Source organism: Taudactylus pleione, unplaced genomic scaffold, assembly GCF_031769625.1.
Source record: "Taudactylus pleione unplaced genomic scaffold, aTauple2 ptg000130l, whole genome shotgun sequence".
In the NCBI taxonomy this organism is placed as follows: domain Eukaryota; kingdom Metazoa; phylum Chordata; class Amphibia; order Anura; family Myobatrachidae; genus Taudactylus; species Taudactylus pleione.
In genome coordinates this window covers 5,673,628-5,689,917 of record NW_028284532.1, presented here as the reverse complement: position 1 = coordinate 5,689,917, position 16,290 = coordinate 5,673,628, and the positions used below count along the sequence as shown (strand labels likewise).

Genomic DNA, 16,290 nt, shown 5'->3' with positions numbered 1-16,290 from the left:
ACATTAATAGGTTTATCAACTTAAAGAGATTACTGTTAGTTTTATATCAACATGTACTATGATTGATGGCACAGCTGAAACTAACCAAATTCATTGAAATAATTGCCAAAATAGGGTTGAAATAAAAATCTAACACTGCCTAGGCTCTGGTGGAGCAGCTGTCATGTTGGGAAGCGAGTAGCAAAACCATTGCAGATTAAATAGGTAGTCATGGTCAATTGTCGTTGTCTTAAAAAAAAAAAACACCTTATTCAGTAAAAATCTAGCTATACCTTAAGACAACTGTTCTTTCAAGTTTCTCAAGTTAGAATGGCTGGTTTACCTGAAATCCAAAATATACCAAAAAGATTAAAATGGCTAGTGACACTAGATGACTATCTGTTGACTTTGCTGTATAGTCTTTAACATAATCTTTGGCGAGTGTCATTGCTGCACTGGAAAGAGGCCACTAAACAAAATAACATCACAGCTCAAAGTTTAAACAAATATATGAGAACATACAATTTTGTCATTTCATTTATGAGGCAGCACATCTGACAGCATTTGTTGAAATTGTCTGAAGTTTGGCAAAGGCAAGATGTTACTTTAATAGAAATAGACCCTATCTTAAGCTGGACACACACCTTTGCGATCACTCTTCAATGTGATTTTTCGATCGACTTCACTCCCGTTGGGAAGTCCCGAACACAGTGCTGATACAGGTGTACACACCTGTACAATCTACCTTGCAATGTTCGACCACAGTCTGTCAAACATATTGGATACAAAGGCAGCATAGGCAGAACAGTCAGGCAATGGTGTGTACACACTTCACTTGTGGTCCGATATTGCGCTATAGAATCGGTTGAATGTTAAAAAGCACATCCTTTGATTCGACCAGTTTTCATCTAACAAAACATGACCGAAGGTGCGTACACAATCTTACGATATCGACTGAAAGGGTCGAAATGGAAAGAACGGCCTGAAGGTTGTATAGGTGTGTACCCAGCTTGAGAAACTTCAAAACTATAAGGGGTATTACTAATCTGATGCTGATTTCACTAGAGCAGTGGTTCTCAAACCTCAGGACCCCACACAGTCCACGTTTTCCAGGTCACCTGGCAGGTGCATTCATTACTGAGACACATTTTTTAAAAATCCACAAGTGGAGATAGTTATTTAACATGTGATTCTGTGAGGTGACCTGGAAAACATGCACTGTTTGGGGTCCTGAGGACAGAGTTTGAGAACCTGCGCACTAGAGGTACCAGATCCCTTCGGACTTTGATTCTGAAAAAGCTGCAGACAACTGACCTCCTAAGAAGAGAAGAATTAATATATAAAATGTTAATCTCGAGTTTAATTCAATAAATTCAACATTTCATTATTGTGAAGGCCACCACATAGCTACTTCTTGATGCCACCAGGCTGGCAAAATTGCTTATATTCACCCATATTATCTCTTACAGCATTCATTCAGTTATTTCAGCCTGGTACCCAGAGTGACCTGATAATGACTACACCATGATCATTTCTTCACTCTTCTCCACCAGCCTCTGCACCAATCTGTGCATAGGATCAGGAGGCACTGTAACTGACCGTGCCAGATTACAGGAGAAAGTCTCTGTATGAGAGGAGCAATGTCGACATGATGCAGTTTCCAATATCTTGGATTGGTGCTTTGGCCTGTGGAGGACAGAGAATCATTACCGATACTCTAATCCTCAGGTTCTCAAACTCTGTCCTCAGGACCACAACAGTGCTTGTTTTCCAGGTCTCTTCACAGGATTGCAAGTGAAATAATTGGCTCCACCTGTGGATCTTTTAAAATGGGTCAGTGAGTAATGAATACACCTGTGCACCTGCTGGGTGACCTGGAAAATGTGACCTGTGTGGGGTCCTGAGGACCGAGTTTGAGAACCACTGCTCTAAACCACATGTGCCACACTGAAGGATGCCTCTTGGGCAACAGTGGTTTATGTAATATATTTTTGAATAGTATTGTCTGCAAATGGGTCACTGTAAATTAATTTTGAAAATAAATCTTCACCACAGCCAAGCCTCCACAACTCTGTGAAATCTGGCACATTTCAAGCACAAGAGAAGGAGCTGGTGTTTGATATAGATATGACCGATTATGACGATGTTCGGAGATGCTGCAGGTAAAAGCTATTTTCCTCCTGTAGAAAGTACTTATCAGAAAATAATCCTAAAACTGAAAAAACTACTGTTAATGAGAAATTGTAATCGTTATAGTAAATTCAGTATTTCAGGGTAGTGTTGAATTATACAAGTGGAAAAAATCTGATTACACTTTTCTATAAACACATTACATACCCTAAAATTTTGACTTCGCAATTGCTGGTTTACTTATAGAATTTGTGAAGTCTGAATAATATGTATTTCCATTTGTGATATAAAATTTAATATTTCTTTCATGCTAGTACCCCGTAAGTTATTAGTTGCTGTAAAATGTTTGTGGTTTTGACTTCCTATCTTCTGAGCATTAATGGAGTATTTTGGCGCTGGAATTAAATGTTATTTGTTTCAAATCTGTAACTACACCATTCCAGATGTAGCAAATGCTGGGGATTATTCCTGTTGAATTAATACTTAGAAGTAGTGGAGGTTTTGGTTGCATTGTTCACAAAGTCGGGTAATGGATAGCCGGCAAGACCCAGCAATGCACGTGCACGCTGGGTCCTTGCCGATCCCGACTATACTGAACATGCTCGTCAGGTTCGGCATGTTCAAAGATAGGTTGGACTCCTTCACTGAATGACGTTAAGTGCGGGCACCGCACCTCGTCGACCTGAAGGTCTGAGCGCTAGACGTTCAGTCATTCAAGTCGCCTAGTGGATAGTCCCCTTTACAATTAGGCATTCTACACATCGGCTGTATTTTCAGAGTTGGGATGGGTACCTTTGAACACACCTGCTTTTTCACAAATGATTCCCCTATCATGATTAGTATCATACAATATGTAATGCTTTTTCTGAATCTTGTATGCTTTGATCAATGTCTGAGCAAATCTGTTTGGTGTTCCAGTTCTGCAGAGATATGCAATAAGTGCTGGACTTTGATGACCATTGCCATTCGAATTCTGGATAGAGCTCTGAGTGGTAGGCAATTTCTGACCTTTATGTAAATCAGGACATATGCAAAGTAACAATACAATGGGGCATATTCAATTGAGCGCAAAAACTCACGCATGCATTGCAACAAATTTCTGTTACTGCGGGTATGTGTGCTCCTGGGTATGTAGGTGTGACTGGCGGCCTTGTCACAATCCTGTCGGCAGAATGCCGCCTAGGGATTCATGATAGGCGTTGAGATATCGACGCTTATCATCCTGACGACGCGGGCCCGAACAAGGTAAGTCCGGGGTGCCTGTCCTCTTAGCTGCGGGGGGAGGGAGGGTTAGGTTTAGCGCACCCCAGGGGGACTGAGGGTTAGGCACCCCCAGGTGAGGGTTAGGCTATGGGGAGGGGGGGTTAGGGTTAGGCACCCCTAAGGGAGGGTTAGGGCGGGGAGAGGAGAGGGTTAGGTTACTTACGTGCTGTTGGGATTTCCTCCTTTCGGGAAGCCACTGTCGGCATTTCAATCCCATTCCATGCTCCTGCAGTATCCGATAGAAAACTATCAATTGCAAAATTTGGAAGGCAATAGTCTGCATGAAACGTAAAAAAAAAAATGGAGAACAGCCTTTATCCCTAAAAAGTAACAATAAAAACCATTGGGAAACAATTATTACTGTCCCAAAGATGAATAAATTTTTCTTTACAAATGCAGCAAAAGGATACAAAGCAAATTGTTTTATTACAAACAAATTTTAGGCCAATTAGAAAAAAAAAAATTAAAATGTATTTAAATAATTGCTTTAATTAAATTTGAGTGCATAAATTAACTAAAAAGTTGATTTGGGGGTCATTTGAAGTTGTCATTGGTTTTAACAACCTATAATGACGTAATTATTGGACCAATTGGGCTAATTGAAAGCTTTCAATTGCCTAATTACTCCAACATTTGAATCTTCTAATAGGGTTTTTTTTTTTTTTCTTTAGGCCTGCTCTGGGGCTGTGAGAAAATAGACACGGTAATTAATAAAGCAATTACCGCAACTGATTTTCTACCCAGAAACTGAATATGAAAAACTTTGCAGCTGCAGGTTTAAAACTTTGCCTCCAATTGTTTATGCCCCAATGACTCTGAAATGTAAATGGTAAAGGGAAGGATTCACTGTTCGCTAATAGTACAGGAGTTGTTGCAATGCAGGCTAATATTTTCAGATGACATTTACCAGTCTATTACATGCACAGCATTTGGTGTTTGCACCCCATTATGATGCAAATTGAGGCTAGTCAGCCGCCAGATACATTGCTTGACGTGGGAACCACTGACAATAATGCTGATGCATAGTGATACACACACACACACAAACTATTTTCTTTATTTGGCTAGAGGTTTCCACTTTTTACATGGGGGTTATCCCCTAGCACACCTGACTTTTCAGTCTAGCTTTCCCCAGAGACTGCTTGTGTTAAGCATGTGTGCATCTGTATTAGAAAGGGAAGATACTGGAAAGCATTGTGCTCAGACATACTATTTGAAATGACCTGTGATATGAGATGAGCATCTCGCAATTTTACGAGTGTTAAACCTACCCAATCAGTAACCACCTGTCCCTACAATCCTCTTTGCTGTCAGACCCATGCTCCTGCAGCTGCCTGCAAGTGATTTTAGGGGACAGCTGCATCTTTAAAAAAATAAAATAAATAAAGAAACAAGAACATGGGTCACAAAAGGTGAAAAACCCCTTTCACATTACTATTCTATGGGTGATGTTGGTATCTATTAGTCAGTTGTGCTTGTTTTGTTTAATTTATGCTCCTCCGCCAGATGTAAAATATAACCTATGCATTGAAGTATATAACCATGCATGTGCTTGAATTTGTATGTGATCAGATCACGCTGTATACAGAACATAGACATTGATGTTAACTGTAGGATGTAAATAGTGCCAAGTAGGATGGTGAGTCACTTTCATTGATTATAGCGTTCCCGCTAGGCTGTTTTAGCGGGGCGCGGCGCCCTGCCCTCACAGCCTGCGGGTGTCGTTCTCACCCGCGGGACTCAGTGTCCCGCGGGTGGAGAAACATGCGGTGTCCCGGTCACCGCCGGCGCCCGGCATCTATTCTCCCTTTCTGCAGCGCTTGGGGGCTGCCCGGCATGTCCGTAAGCTCCCCCAAGTATGACGAAAAGGGGACGCGTCTTATAGATATGCCCCCTTTTCATGACCATGCCCCCTTTTTGGGCGCCCCCTTCAGACCGACAGACATTTTATCTGGCCGGCTGCCAGCCGCAGATGTCGCCGGCATACACTGTGAGATTTCTCTCACAGTGTATTCGGCAGACATCTGCGCTCCGCCCCCGAGGGGAGGAGACATTTCCCTGAAGGAACACAGGAAATGTCTGTCGGCCACGGCTGGGCATACACTGCCGCCGCGGGCGGGCGACAGTTTACCGGGTAAATATCCAGCATGCCCGACTGAGCAATATTTAACCCTCGGTCGCCCGCACACACGCTACAATTATCAGGGCGATCCGCCGATATTAGGCGGATCGCCCCGATAATTGTAGCGTGTATGGCCAGCATTGCTTTGACAGTTGTTCTTCCAGATTCCGCGCTGATTAGAGATTGTTGCTGGCATTGTGATGGATGCATAAGTCTATTGTATGGATGGTCTGCAGTAAAGGCTGCATAATAATAGAAATCGGCCAATACCACAGTGATGGGGATTGTCCCTCATATGTTATGGAATGCCAGCAGTAACATTTTCATTAACCTGACCTAAGAGCCACTAACCAGACATTCTTTCAGATCTGTTCTTTTACTAGACTTTTCTACATGCTTAGTTTATGTGCAGAGTTTGACTAAAATAATTGTAATATTTTAGAATGATTTGAGTGTTTTAATTACGCAATATGTAATGATATTATACAGTGGAAACCTAGAATGGATAATGATTGATAATCATATTATAACCAGTGGCTCGAGAAACCATTAGTAAATGTTTGTCTGTAGCTCTAATCACTGCACAAAGTAACTTCACATTTTTCTCACAATCATTATTATAGAGGACTTTGGTTTTCGGTACCGATTTTGGGTGTACTCAGGCAGGAGAGGAGTCCATTGCTGGGTGTGTGATGAGGCTGCTAGGAAACTCTCTCAAGCCGAAAGGTCTGCTGTGGCTGAATATTTAAGTCTAGTGAAGGTATAGTACATTATGCTTTTTGGCTGGGCCAGCAGAAGGGATGGTATTCTTTACTATACAAAGACATTTGAGAAAAGTTTCAATAGTGATGATGTAGTCTGGCTCTTACACAAAGCTCATTTTCCTCACCCTGTATCTGACAGTCATAGGCCTGATTCTGAGTTGGGAGTAAAGCAAATAGAAGAACAAGTTACTGTGCACCTGCACAATGTAGCAGTATGTACCATTCCCCCATCCTCACTAGAGAAAAACTCTTCTGCTTTTGTAGCAAAACTGAGACCCATTTTCAGTGGACTGATGCAATGCAAACCATAAGAGTGGGTATGTCATAGAAGTGTAACACTGGGAACTTAAAATACCACTTCAGTAATATGGTACAAATATTGCCATTTCTTCATCTTCTTCTTCTTTTTTTTCCCAATTCTAAATATTTTGCCAAACAATAATCATATTTTATAAGATGACATAAGCAATGAACATGAAAGTAATGTATTTCACATTAAGGATATACAGTTATACATGTTTTGATACTGAGCTATTAATAATTGCTTATTTTTGTCTGCCTTAGGGAGGTGAAGACACCATAAAGAAAGTACAGCTCTTTGATCCCATTCATCCACTCATAAAGTATGTCTGCTTGTCTTCTTCTGCAAGTATTAAAGCCAATCTTACTTGGTTCTGGATTATATCAGTAGACACAAGTTACTTGCCTTTCCCCTCTTTCCATTGTCACGACTGTTAGGAAAGAGTTTTTTTTTTTTTTTTTTTTTTTTTTAGTGCATAAATCTACTTCTTGCAGGATTTCAAAATCCTGCAATAAGAGCAGTCAGCAGCAAGGGGTGGGCGTTCTTAGGGATGACCCATTATTGTGGCTGCAGCGCTGTCTGGGTGATCTGTGACTGAGCTCAGGCTGTAGGAGGGCTGTCTTCCTGCAGGAGACTGAGGAGAGTTTACTGCGGCTGCTGTAAGGCCAGCCGGGTGTGCTGAGCCCAACTGCTGCGTAAGATTAGCTTACAGCGACTGCCGGCAGGCGTCCCTGAAAGGGTCACATCACATTATGTCAGGCAAGTAGTTGAAATGAAGCCTCACATTGTAGAAATGAGCAAATGTCATAGTTGTAAATATTGGTACACCGTTTTATGCTGTGGGGTTTATGTATCAAGCAGTGAAAAGTGTGGAGAAGTTGTCCATAGCAACCAGTCAGCTTTGAAGTAGCATTTATCAAGTACAGTCTATAAAATAATAGGCAGGAGCTGATTGGTTGCTATGGGCAACTTCTCCACTGGTCCACTTCTCCACGCTTTTCACTGCTTGATACATAAACACCTGTATATTAATAATCTCCTGTATCAGCTATTTAAACTGTTCAATATTGTCTAAGTATAATTTTATTTTCTTTATTTGGGTACTTGCTCTATGTTCTTTCTAGAGATCATATGTAGCTACACAGCTGTATGCACAAATGCTTTCCGTTTATTTGTCCTGATTGTCATATGCCACTTTGTATTGCACAACGATTGTTGAATTCACACAAGAGCTGTTGCATTTGTGGCTGAAAGATGTAGAACCAATGAGGAAACAGACAAGTGGACAGTTTGGACTTGCTGGGTTTAGTTGAGAAGCTTTCCTTCTGTGATGCTGCTGGGGGGATGTATGGAAAGTCGAGTGCAGACCGCTACTGAAACAAATATCACTTATTCCTTATCTTACAGGAAATCCATTGCGGTGGTGGAGCATTATTTTGAGAAATATGCCTTGTTGGATCAGGATATACTGGAGAATAAGCAATGTTGGGAGAAAGTGCTGGCACTTGTTCCTGAATATATCCTTTTACATGGCTAACACAATTGGGTGCGAAAAGTCGAGTCCTTTTCGCCGTCATCGCTAGTTTTCCATGTGGAAAAGAATCACGCGCGTCCCCACTTATCCCCGTATTCCATTAGAAAACGGCACCCGGCAAAACTCAAACAGGCGAAAAGTGCTGTCCGATTTGGGGAAATCAGCCTGACACCCCCCAAAAGATGCACTAACATTGGGGATCAATGTAGATGCTCCCGAATAGCCCTGCTGAAGCTATTTGGGGTCCCACGAAAGGATCTCATTAGCTGCTAATTAGCGTCTTTGCACAAGTGGTGAAGAATAGCATTTAGGATTTTTTTTTTGTGAAAATAAGTAGTCCCAGGAAATTTGGGGTACATGAAAATGGGTGCAAGCATGATTAAAAATCGCAAAAGTGAGGTTTTAAAAAAAACTTGAAAAACGCACCTTCAGCAAGCACCTGCAATAAAAAAAAACGCATTTGGTATGAAAAGCCGTCTGCCGCATGACCGGCAGTCCGATTCCCGGCTGTGGCAGTCCGACAAAAGAGCAGAGCCCGGCAGCGGAAGCCCTTCCCTGTCTCACAGCCGGTGCCTCCCCCGCTGCATACAGCCCTCTCTGCACACTGCCGACTGGCCCTGTGGCAGCGCTCCTCCCCCAGGCCAGCCTCCTCTCTGCTCCTCGGCGACCATCTTCCTGAACGCATGGTGAACGCTGCTGGAAGCCTGGACGGAGGAATCGTGGTCTGGGTCCCCCCGCATACCTCTCCTCCGCTTGTCAGGTCTGTGTATGCAGCGCTGTGTCCTACCAGACTCTGTGTTTGCGTAGTTGAGTGATCAGCGCTGGTTAGTGCAGGAATTGATTTTCTTTGCATTGTATGTGACTGTGCTAGCGCTGCTGCCTGTATCTTCTATTCTGACTGTCAGCTTTATTACTGTCCCTGTTCTTTCTGCTAAGCCCTTGCGGTGCGGTGCTGCAGGGTGGTCTCTCGCCTCTTTAAAATACAATTGGTGAGAGGGGTCACATACTTGGTACCATCATGTCTGAAAGTGATTTTCCTCTCCGGCTACAGTGTACTACGTGTAAAGTACCTTTAGCGGAGGGGGAGGGTAGCGTGGAGGGCCTCTGCCGGCAGTGTTTGTCAATGGCGCGGCCTATTACGGTTACAGCACCGGTACAGGAGCCGCCCTGGGCTTGTTTCGCTCAGGCGCTTACAACCTTAGTGGGCCAGTTAGCTCCGCAGCCCGCATTTACGCAGATGGGTTTGTCCCAGCAGTCAGTGGTATCGTCACCCATGCAGGGTTTCCCAAGACAGTTGTTGGTACCCCGTAGTCTCCCTATTTCCCCTCTCCCGGTTTCTCAGGAGCCGGCGTGGGTTAACTCCCTGACGAGTTCTGTACAGCACTTGTCGGATGTGTTGCAGGGGGAGGCTGTGATGCTGCCACATAAACGGCCGGTGGCGTCTCTGTCGGCTCCTTATGAGGATGACGAAGGGACGTCTGATGATGGGGAGATTCTGGATCCTTACGATCAGGAACCTCTCCATACTAAGGACGCTGACGCTAGGTCCAAGGTGTATATTCCTGGACTTATTCGGGCAGTCCGCACAGCCTTGGTGATTGAGGACGAAGTTCCCCCAGCTGCTAAATCCAAGTATGCCTTTTTTAAGGATGTGAAGGGTGACGCCACAGTCTTTCCTCTTTCGGGTCAGTTAATGGACCATTAAATAATTATCCGCGAACGGATAAGCCACCGCCAGGTGCCTCTGCGGCTGGTATCGCTTGCCAGGCTGTTTCCACTGACTCGGCTGTCTTTGACGGCGTGGCTGTTGAGACAGCCATGTTGAGGTCCAGGGGGTTTTCCAGCTCTGTGGTGCGTACCATGTTACGAGCTCAGAAACCGTCGTCCGCGAGGATATACCATCGCGTGTGGCATACGTTCTTCCAATGGTGTCGACCGAGAGGTTATGCACCGCTGGAGTTTCGTCTGTCTAGGATACTCGCCTTCCTACAAGCGGGACTAAATCATGGGCTTCGCCTTGCTCCTTTGAAGGTACAGGTTTTGGCCCTGTCTGTCTGGTTTCACCGTAGGATTGCTACAATCCCGGATGTGCGCACCTTTATGCAAGGTGTTCTCCGCATTCAGCCGCCCTTTGTTCCACCTGTGGCGCCTTGGGATTTGGCTGTGGTCCTGAGGGCTCTCCAGGGACCGCCGTTTGAACCACTGGGCTCAGTGGATCTTAAATGGCTAACAGCTAAGACTGTTTTCCTTCTGGCCATAGCTTCGGCCAGACGTCTTTCTGATTTAGGGGCTCTCTTGTAGACACCCTTTCTTGATTTTTCATGGGAACAGGGCAGTGCTCCGCACTCGGCCTGAATTTCTTCCCAAAGTTGTTTCCCAGTTTCATGTTAACGAGGAAATAGTTGTTCCGGCCTTTAACTCACCTGGTCTTTCAGAGGCCACTTTGGATGTTGTGTGGGCCTTAAGGACTTATGTTGACCGCACTTCTTCGTTTAGGAAGTCGGACGCCTTGTTTGTCCTCTATGGCTTCCGTAAAAAGGGTTTTGCCTGCTTCAAAGCAAACTTTGGCAGCCTGGATCCGTATGGCTATTTCTGAAGCTTATCTTCATGAAGGTCTGCCGGTTCCTCCTTCTTTGAAGGCTCATTCCACTAGGTCTGTGGGTCCTTCGTGGGCAGCTCGACGTGGTGCCTCTGCAGTCCAGATCTGCAAGGCTGCTACGTGGTCCTCTGTCCATACCTTCGTGAGGTATTACAGGTTTGACACCTTCGCCTCTCAGGATGCTTCCTTCAGGCGGCGGATTATCCTTTCAGCACAGGAGCGTCCTCACCCTTAAAGGATACTGCTTTGGGACATCCCCAAGGTATCCTGTGGATACCCTATGGACCCTGAAGTAGAAAATATGAGATATGGTAAGAACTTACCTTTGTTATCTCTATTTCTACGAAGTCCATAGGGTTCCACAGGACTCCCGCCCTGTCGCACCTGTGCTGCAGGTGGGCTTTGGTCTGGTCACCGGTTTTCCCGTCTCCCTCTGGTGAGAGTGTGATTCTTGAGTGTATCCAGATCTTCTTTCTCTCTCTTCCTTCTCTTCCTCCGGCCTATGGCTTGGTAACTAACTGAGGTGCCTTGGCTCAGGGGCGGGGTATAGGAGGGGGACCCTAGTGCATCCTGGGAGGCTGAAAGCTTAACTCTATGGTGCCCGATGACTGATGTCACACCTATACCCCAAGGTATCCTGTGGAACCCTATGGACTTCGTAGAAATAGAGATAACAAAGGTAAGTTCTTACCATATCTCATATTTTTTTCGACTGCTATTCATAGGCGAAACTTTTCCGCCAGGTTCAATGCATTGAGTTTCCGCACCAGCGAAAAGTCACTGGCGAAATTTTTTTAGCTGAAAACGGCTTTTCGCACCTAATTGAATACGGACCATAGAGTTCTTGTGTCTGTAAACTGCTGTCTCTTTGCCAATAAGTCTGTTTGTATCTGTTATGTGAGGTTAGTAATCGTTGGATTCCTTGACAATCCCAATCACCAGAGAGAGAGAATCTGCAGGAAGAATTTCAGAGAGCAAAGAACTCTGTTAAGCGCTGGGAGAAGTTAGAGATTTACTTAAGAAGCTTGGTATGTGAGCATTGGTAATTGTGAAGAGATGTTGTCCTGACCCCTCGTTATATTGCCTTTGATGTTATTGGGGTTTAACTGTACACACTTAAAAATTATTTTAGTCCTATATACTTCTTCAATTAACCTTTTACTATTGATAGTATTTGTATTCATTTTTATCTATGTGGCCAGTTCAGTTTAATTATAACCTTGCAAGTTAATTTCTCTGTAGTTTAACTTTTTCATTTGTCTGTATGCATCTTATAGAAAAAAGCTCCACACCTTGCCAATGAAATTAAGTTGCAGTACTGTTATCCCCGCTTAGATGTGAATGTCAGCAAAGGCGTTAATCACTTGCTAAAAAGCCCCTTCAGTGTACACCCTAAAACAGGTAAGTGCACACAATAACACTGTCCATAAGACCTATTTGTTTGGCTTTTCTTTTAGAATACTATCTCTTTCCAGGTCGAATTTCTGTTCCAATAGACTTGAAAAATTTGGACCAGTTTGATCCATTTGCAGTGCCAACAATAAGGTAGGCCTCAAACCATACCCTTCTCCATATTCAAATTAGAAATATTCATGTAATATTTGAACAGTATGTAGTAGAAAAAGTGAAAAAAAAAAATCTATCCTGGCACCTTGGATTAGGTAAAAGTTGGTTCCTCTTCTGGCACCTCAGTGGCTGTATAACAGCGGAACACTGCAGTATCTGAGCCATGCTCAGCAATTTCGGGAGGCACAAGTTTAAACTTAACACTGAGCAATTTTAGAAACCACAGCAAACCACAGTTACACAGTCATCTAGAACCACTCTACCCCCCATTTTCCCAACCCCACATTCTCTCCTCAATAAACACTGAGTAGCACCAAAGACGAGTGCTAGTGGTCACAGCTAGTTTAATCAATTAAACTTTAAGGAATATATGGAGCTGTTTTTTTATTTATTTATTTTAGACTAAAATAATAATAAAAAATCCCAATGCAAATATAAACTGATAAAAGAGGAGATATGGTAAGAACTTACCTTTGTTATCTCCCTTTCTACAAGGTCCTTAGGGTCCACAGGTGACCTTGGGGTATAGGTGGATGACATAGGCATCGGGAACCATGCAGTTAACTTCTTTCTCCCAGGATGCACTGGTCCTCCTCCATACCCTAAAAGGAAAATAAAACCAGGCGCTCTTAACCAGCCAATTATATAACAATTATTGAAATTTAAATTAGTTTAGTCTTTGTTCAGCTGCTATCTAAAGATAGGTAAATGCCACTACCTATAAAAAGTCCCAAGGAAAATGCAAAATATAAAGACAGCGCTTCTTGATAAGAGATTTAATACATAACAATGACCTCACAAACAATTAATAATAAAATACATTACAATAAACAGTTAAAAAATTACTAGGTGTACAGAACCGTCCGGTATAGACACTCATCAAACAACCAGCTGAAAAACTATAATTTTGGACATCCGGAAAAAACAATATGTCATATGGTTTTATAAACACATCTTGATTGGTGTTATAGAAAAAATAGCAAGCATGAAAAAATTATTTAGCATGAAACTTTGTCTGCTTAAAATAACAGATCAATTTATTCCCAAAATGAAGAGGTTAGTCAGTATTCATTGCAGGTAAATCCGTATACTGGTTTGTTTTGCAATTGATATTTGTACATGCATGCATCCAAGCTTTTAGCTCTATAGATCTCTTATCAAGAAGCGCTGTCTTATATTTTGCATTCTCCTCCATACCTGCCTCCCAGCCAGGGCATTACTCAGTTTAGTAGCAAGCAAGAGGCCGGAGGAGAGTACTGTGAGAGAGAGAAGGAAGTCTGGAACATACAAGAATCATATTCTCGCTAGGAAGGAGACAGAGACTGTAGACCAGACAACACCATAGCTACCGTACAGGGTGTAAGAGCGGGTGCCCTGTGGACCCTAAGGACCTCGTAGAAAGGGAGATAACAAAGGTAAGTTCTTACCATATCTCCTCTTTTTTCTACTTCAGGTTCCTTAGGGTCCACAGGTGACCTTGGGGATGTCCCAAAGCAGTTCCCCTTAATCGTGGGTACGCTTCTGTACAGAAAGGAGGACCCGCCGCCCAAAGGAAGCATCCTGAGAGACGAAGGTATCAAATGAATAATACCTCACAAAGGTCTGGACTGAAGACCAGGTGGCCACCTTACAAAGCTGTACGGCCGAGGCACCTCGCCGAGCTGCCCACGAAGGGCCCACAGACCTCCTAGAATGAGCAGATACAGAAGGCGGAGCTGGAAGGCCCTCCCTAGAGTAAGCCTCCGAAATAGTCAGACAAAGCCATTGTGCCAAAGTCTGCTTCGTGGCAGACCAACCCTTTTTATGGACCCAAAAAGGACAAAGATGGAGTCGACTTTCTGTATGACCGAGAACGGTCCACATAAATTTTGACGGCTCGCACCACATCCAAACAGGCTTCACCTGCTGAAAGACCTGGCCCAAGAAAAGCCGGAACCACAATTTCCTCATTAATGTGGAAACTTGTCACCACCTTAGGAAGGAAACCAGGGCAAGTACGAAGTACTGCCCTGTCCTGGTGGAACACCAGATATGGAGAGCGACACGAAAGGGCCCCCAAATCTGACACTCGTCTAGCCGAAATAATGGCCAGAAGGAAGACTGTCTTAAACGTAAGCCATTTCAAATCCACTGATTCCAGTGGTTCAAGGCGGGCCCTGCAAGACCCGAAGGACAACTGCCAAATCCCAAGGCTCCACCAGAGGCACAAAGGGTGGCTGAATCCGCCGCACACCTTGTAAAAAGGTGCGCACATCCTGCAGAGTTGCAATCAGTCTCTGAAACCACACAGACAGGGCCGAGACCTGTACCTTCAGTGAAGCCAGGCGGAGTCCTAGGTCCAGGCCTGCCTGGAGGAAAGCCAGTATCCTGGAAATCCTAAACGTCCGAGGATCATACCCTTGAGGGGTGCACCACTGAAAGTAGGAGTGCCCCACACTGTGGTAAATCCTGGCAGAGGCTGGCTTCCGTGCACTCATCAAGGTGTTAACCACCGCACTAGATAAGCCCTTTGACCTTAAGAGGGATGCCTCAAGAGCCATGCCGTCAAAGCCAAGCGACCCAGATCCGGGTGATGGCAGGGACCCTGTGACAACAGGTCCCGACGTTGAGGTAACAACCACTAAGTGTCTATCGACAGACTCAAGGTCTGAGTACCAGCACCTCCGTGGCCACGCTGGAGCCACCAGCAGGAACCAGCCTCCTTCCTGCTTGAACTTTCTGCGTACGCGAGGAAGAAGGGACACCGGAGGAAAAAGGTACGCGAACCGAAAGGTCCACCTGACCGACAGAGCATCTACTAGTAGAGCGCCTGCGTCTCTTGTCCTCGATCCGTACACTGGGCCTGATTCAGAGCCGGACGCTCTGACCAGAGCGCTCGCTCTGAATCAGGGCCGGTCTAGCTTAAAATGCAGTGGCCTCCTGGCCGCTCGCATAGCTGTGGGTGACCACCCACAGCTTATGCGAGCGACCAAAAAGATGGTCGCGATGGTCAAGACCATCGCGACCATCGGGCTTGCGACGAGACCCTTGTGGTAGGGTCTCGTCTGCCACAAGCCCGGAATGCTTTTGGTCTATCAGAGCCAAAAACACTCCCACTGACATCACTAGTGATGTCAGTGGGGCCGGACCCAGACGGTAGGCATTCCCATGGGAACGCCTCCGTCTGGGCAGTCACGCCCCCGGCACGCCCACCAAAGGGGGCGTGCTGTCACTCACCATCGACAGCACGCCCCCTTTGGTGCGGGTCTCGCGCATGTGCACGACGGAGGCACCTCCGTCATGCGCATTTGGGTAACATTGACCCGCTTGCGAGCGTACAGCGCTCGCGAGTGGATCTGAATGAGACCCACCGTTTGTAATTGTGTCAGGAGGCCAATAGGTCCACGTCCGGAAGGCCCCATCTGTCCACCAGGAGTTGAAACACCTCCTGGTGAAGAGACCACTCCCCTGGATGCACGTCGTGATGGCTGAGGAAGTCCGCTTCCCAATTGAGGACTCCGGGTATGAACACTGCCGATATGACCGGCAGATGGCCTTCTGCCCATGTGGGGATGCGTGACACTTCTCGCATGGCCGTCTGACTTTGAGTTCCTCCCTGGTGGTTGATGTACGCCACCGTCGTGGCATTGTCTGACCGCACCTGCACAGGACTTCCTTGTAGGATTTGTCTTGCTCTTGTGAGAGCCAGGAAGACTGCCCTTAGTTCCAATATATTGATTGGAAGGACTGTTTCCTCTAGCGTCCACCGACCCTGAAAGGAGTGGGGACCTGACACTGCGCCCCAACCCCGCAGACTGGCATCCGTTGTCAATAGGGTCCAGTCCGGTATCCATAAGGGATAGACTCCCGGGTATTAACCTCACCGCTGGACATGGTGAAAGGATGTATAGGTGTGTAAATAGGGGTATACACCACAACTGTTTGTGACCTAACCCGACCTGGATAGCAAGTCAGAGGTTAAACGCAAAAACAGCGTACAGCAATATTTTTAGTAGAGAGTAAAGCAGACACATTCAGATGTTAGCAAACAGT

General features: G+C 45.1%; 1 protein-coding gene across 1 annotated transcript in view; it reads left to right on the top strand.

Annotated features, from left to right (window-relative positions):
* Positions 1-16,290, top strand: part of PRIM1 (DNA primase subunit 1) — a 38,457-nt gene that overhangs the window by 8,137 nt on the left and 14,030 nt on the right. The window contains exons 3-10 of the mRNA XM_088473161.1: positions 2,035-2,141; positions 3,028-3,101; positions 6,118-6,254; positions 6,823-6,881; positions 7,967-8,076; positions 11,632-11,720; positions 11,970-12,093; positions 12,168-12,237. Coding sequence (XP_088329287.1) covers positions 2,035-2,141; positions 3,028-3,101; positions 6,118-6,254; positions 6,823-6,881; positions 7,967-8,076; positions 11,632-11,720; positions 11,970-12,093; positions 12,168-12,237 — 770 coding nt within the window. The remainder of the gene's footprint in view (positions 1-2,034; positions 2,142-3,027; positions 3,102-6,117; positions 6,255-6,822; positions 6,882-7,966; positions 8,077-11,631; positions 11,721-11,969; positions 12,094-12,167; positions 12,238-16,290) is intronic.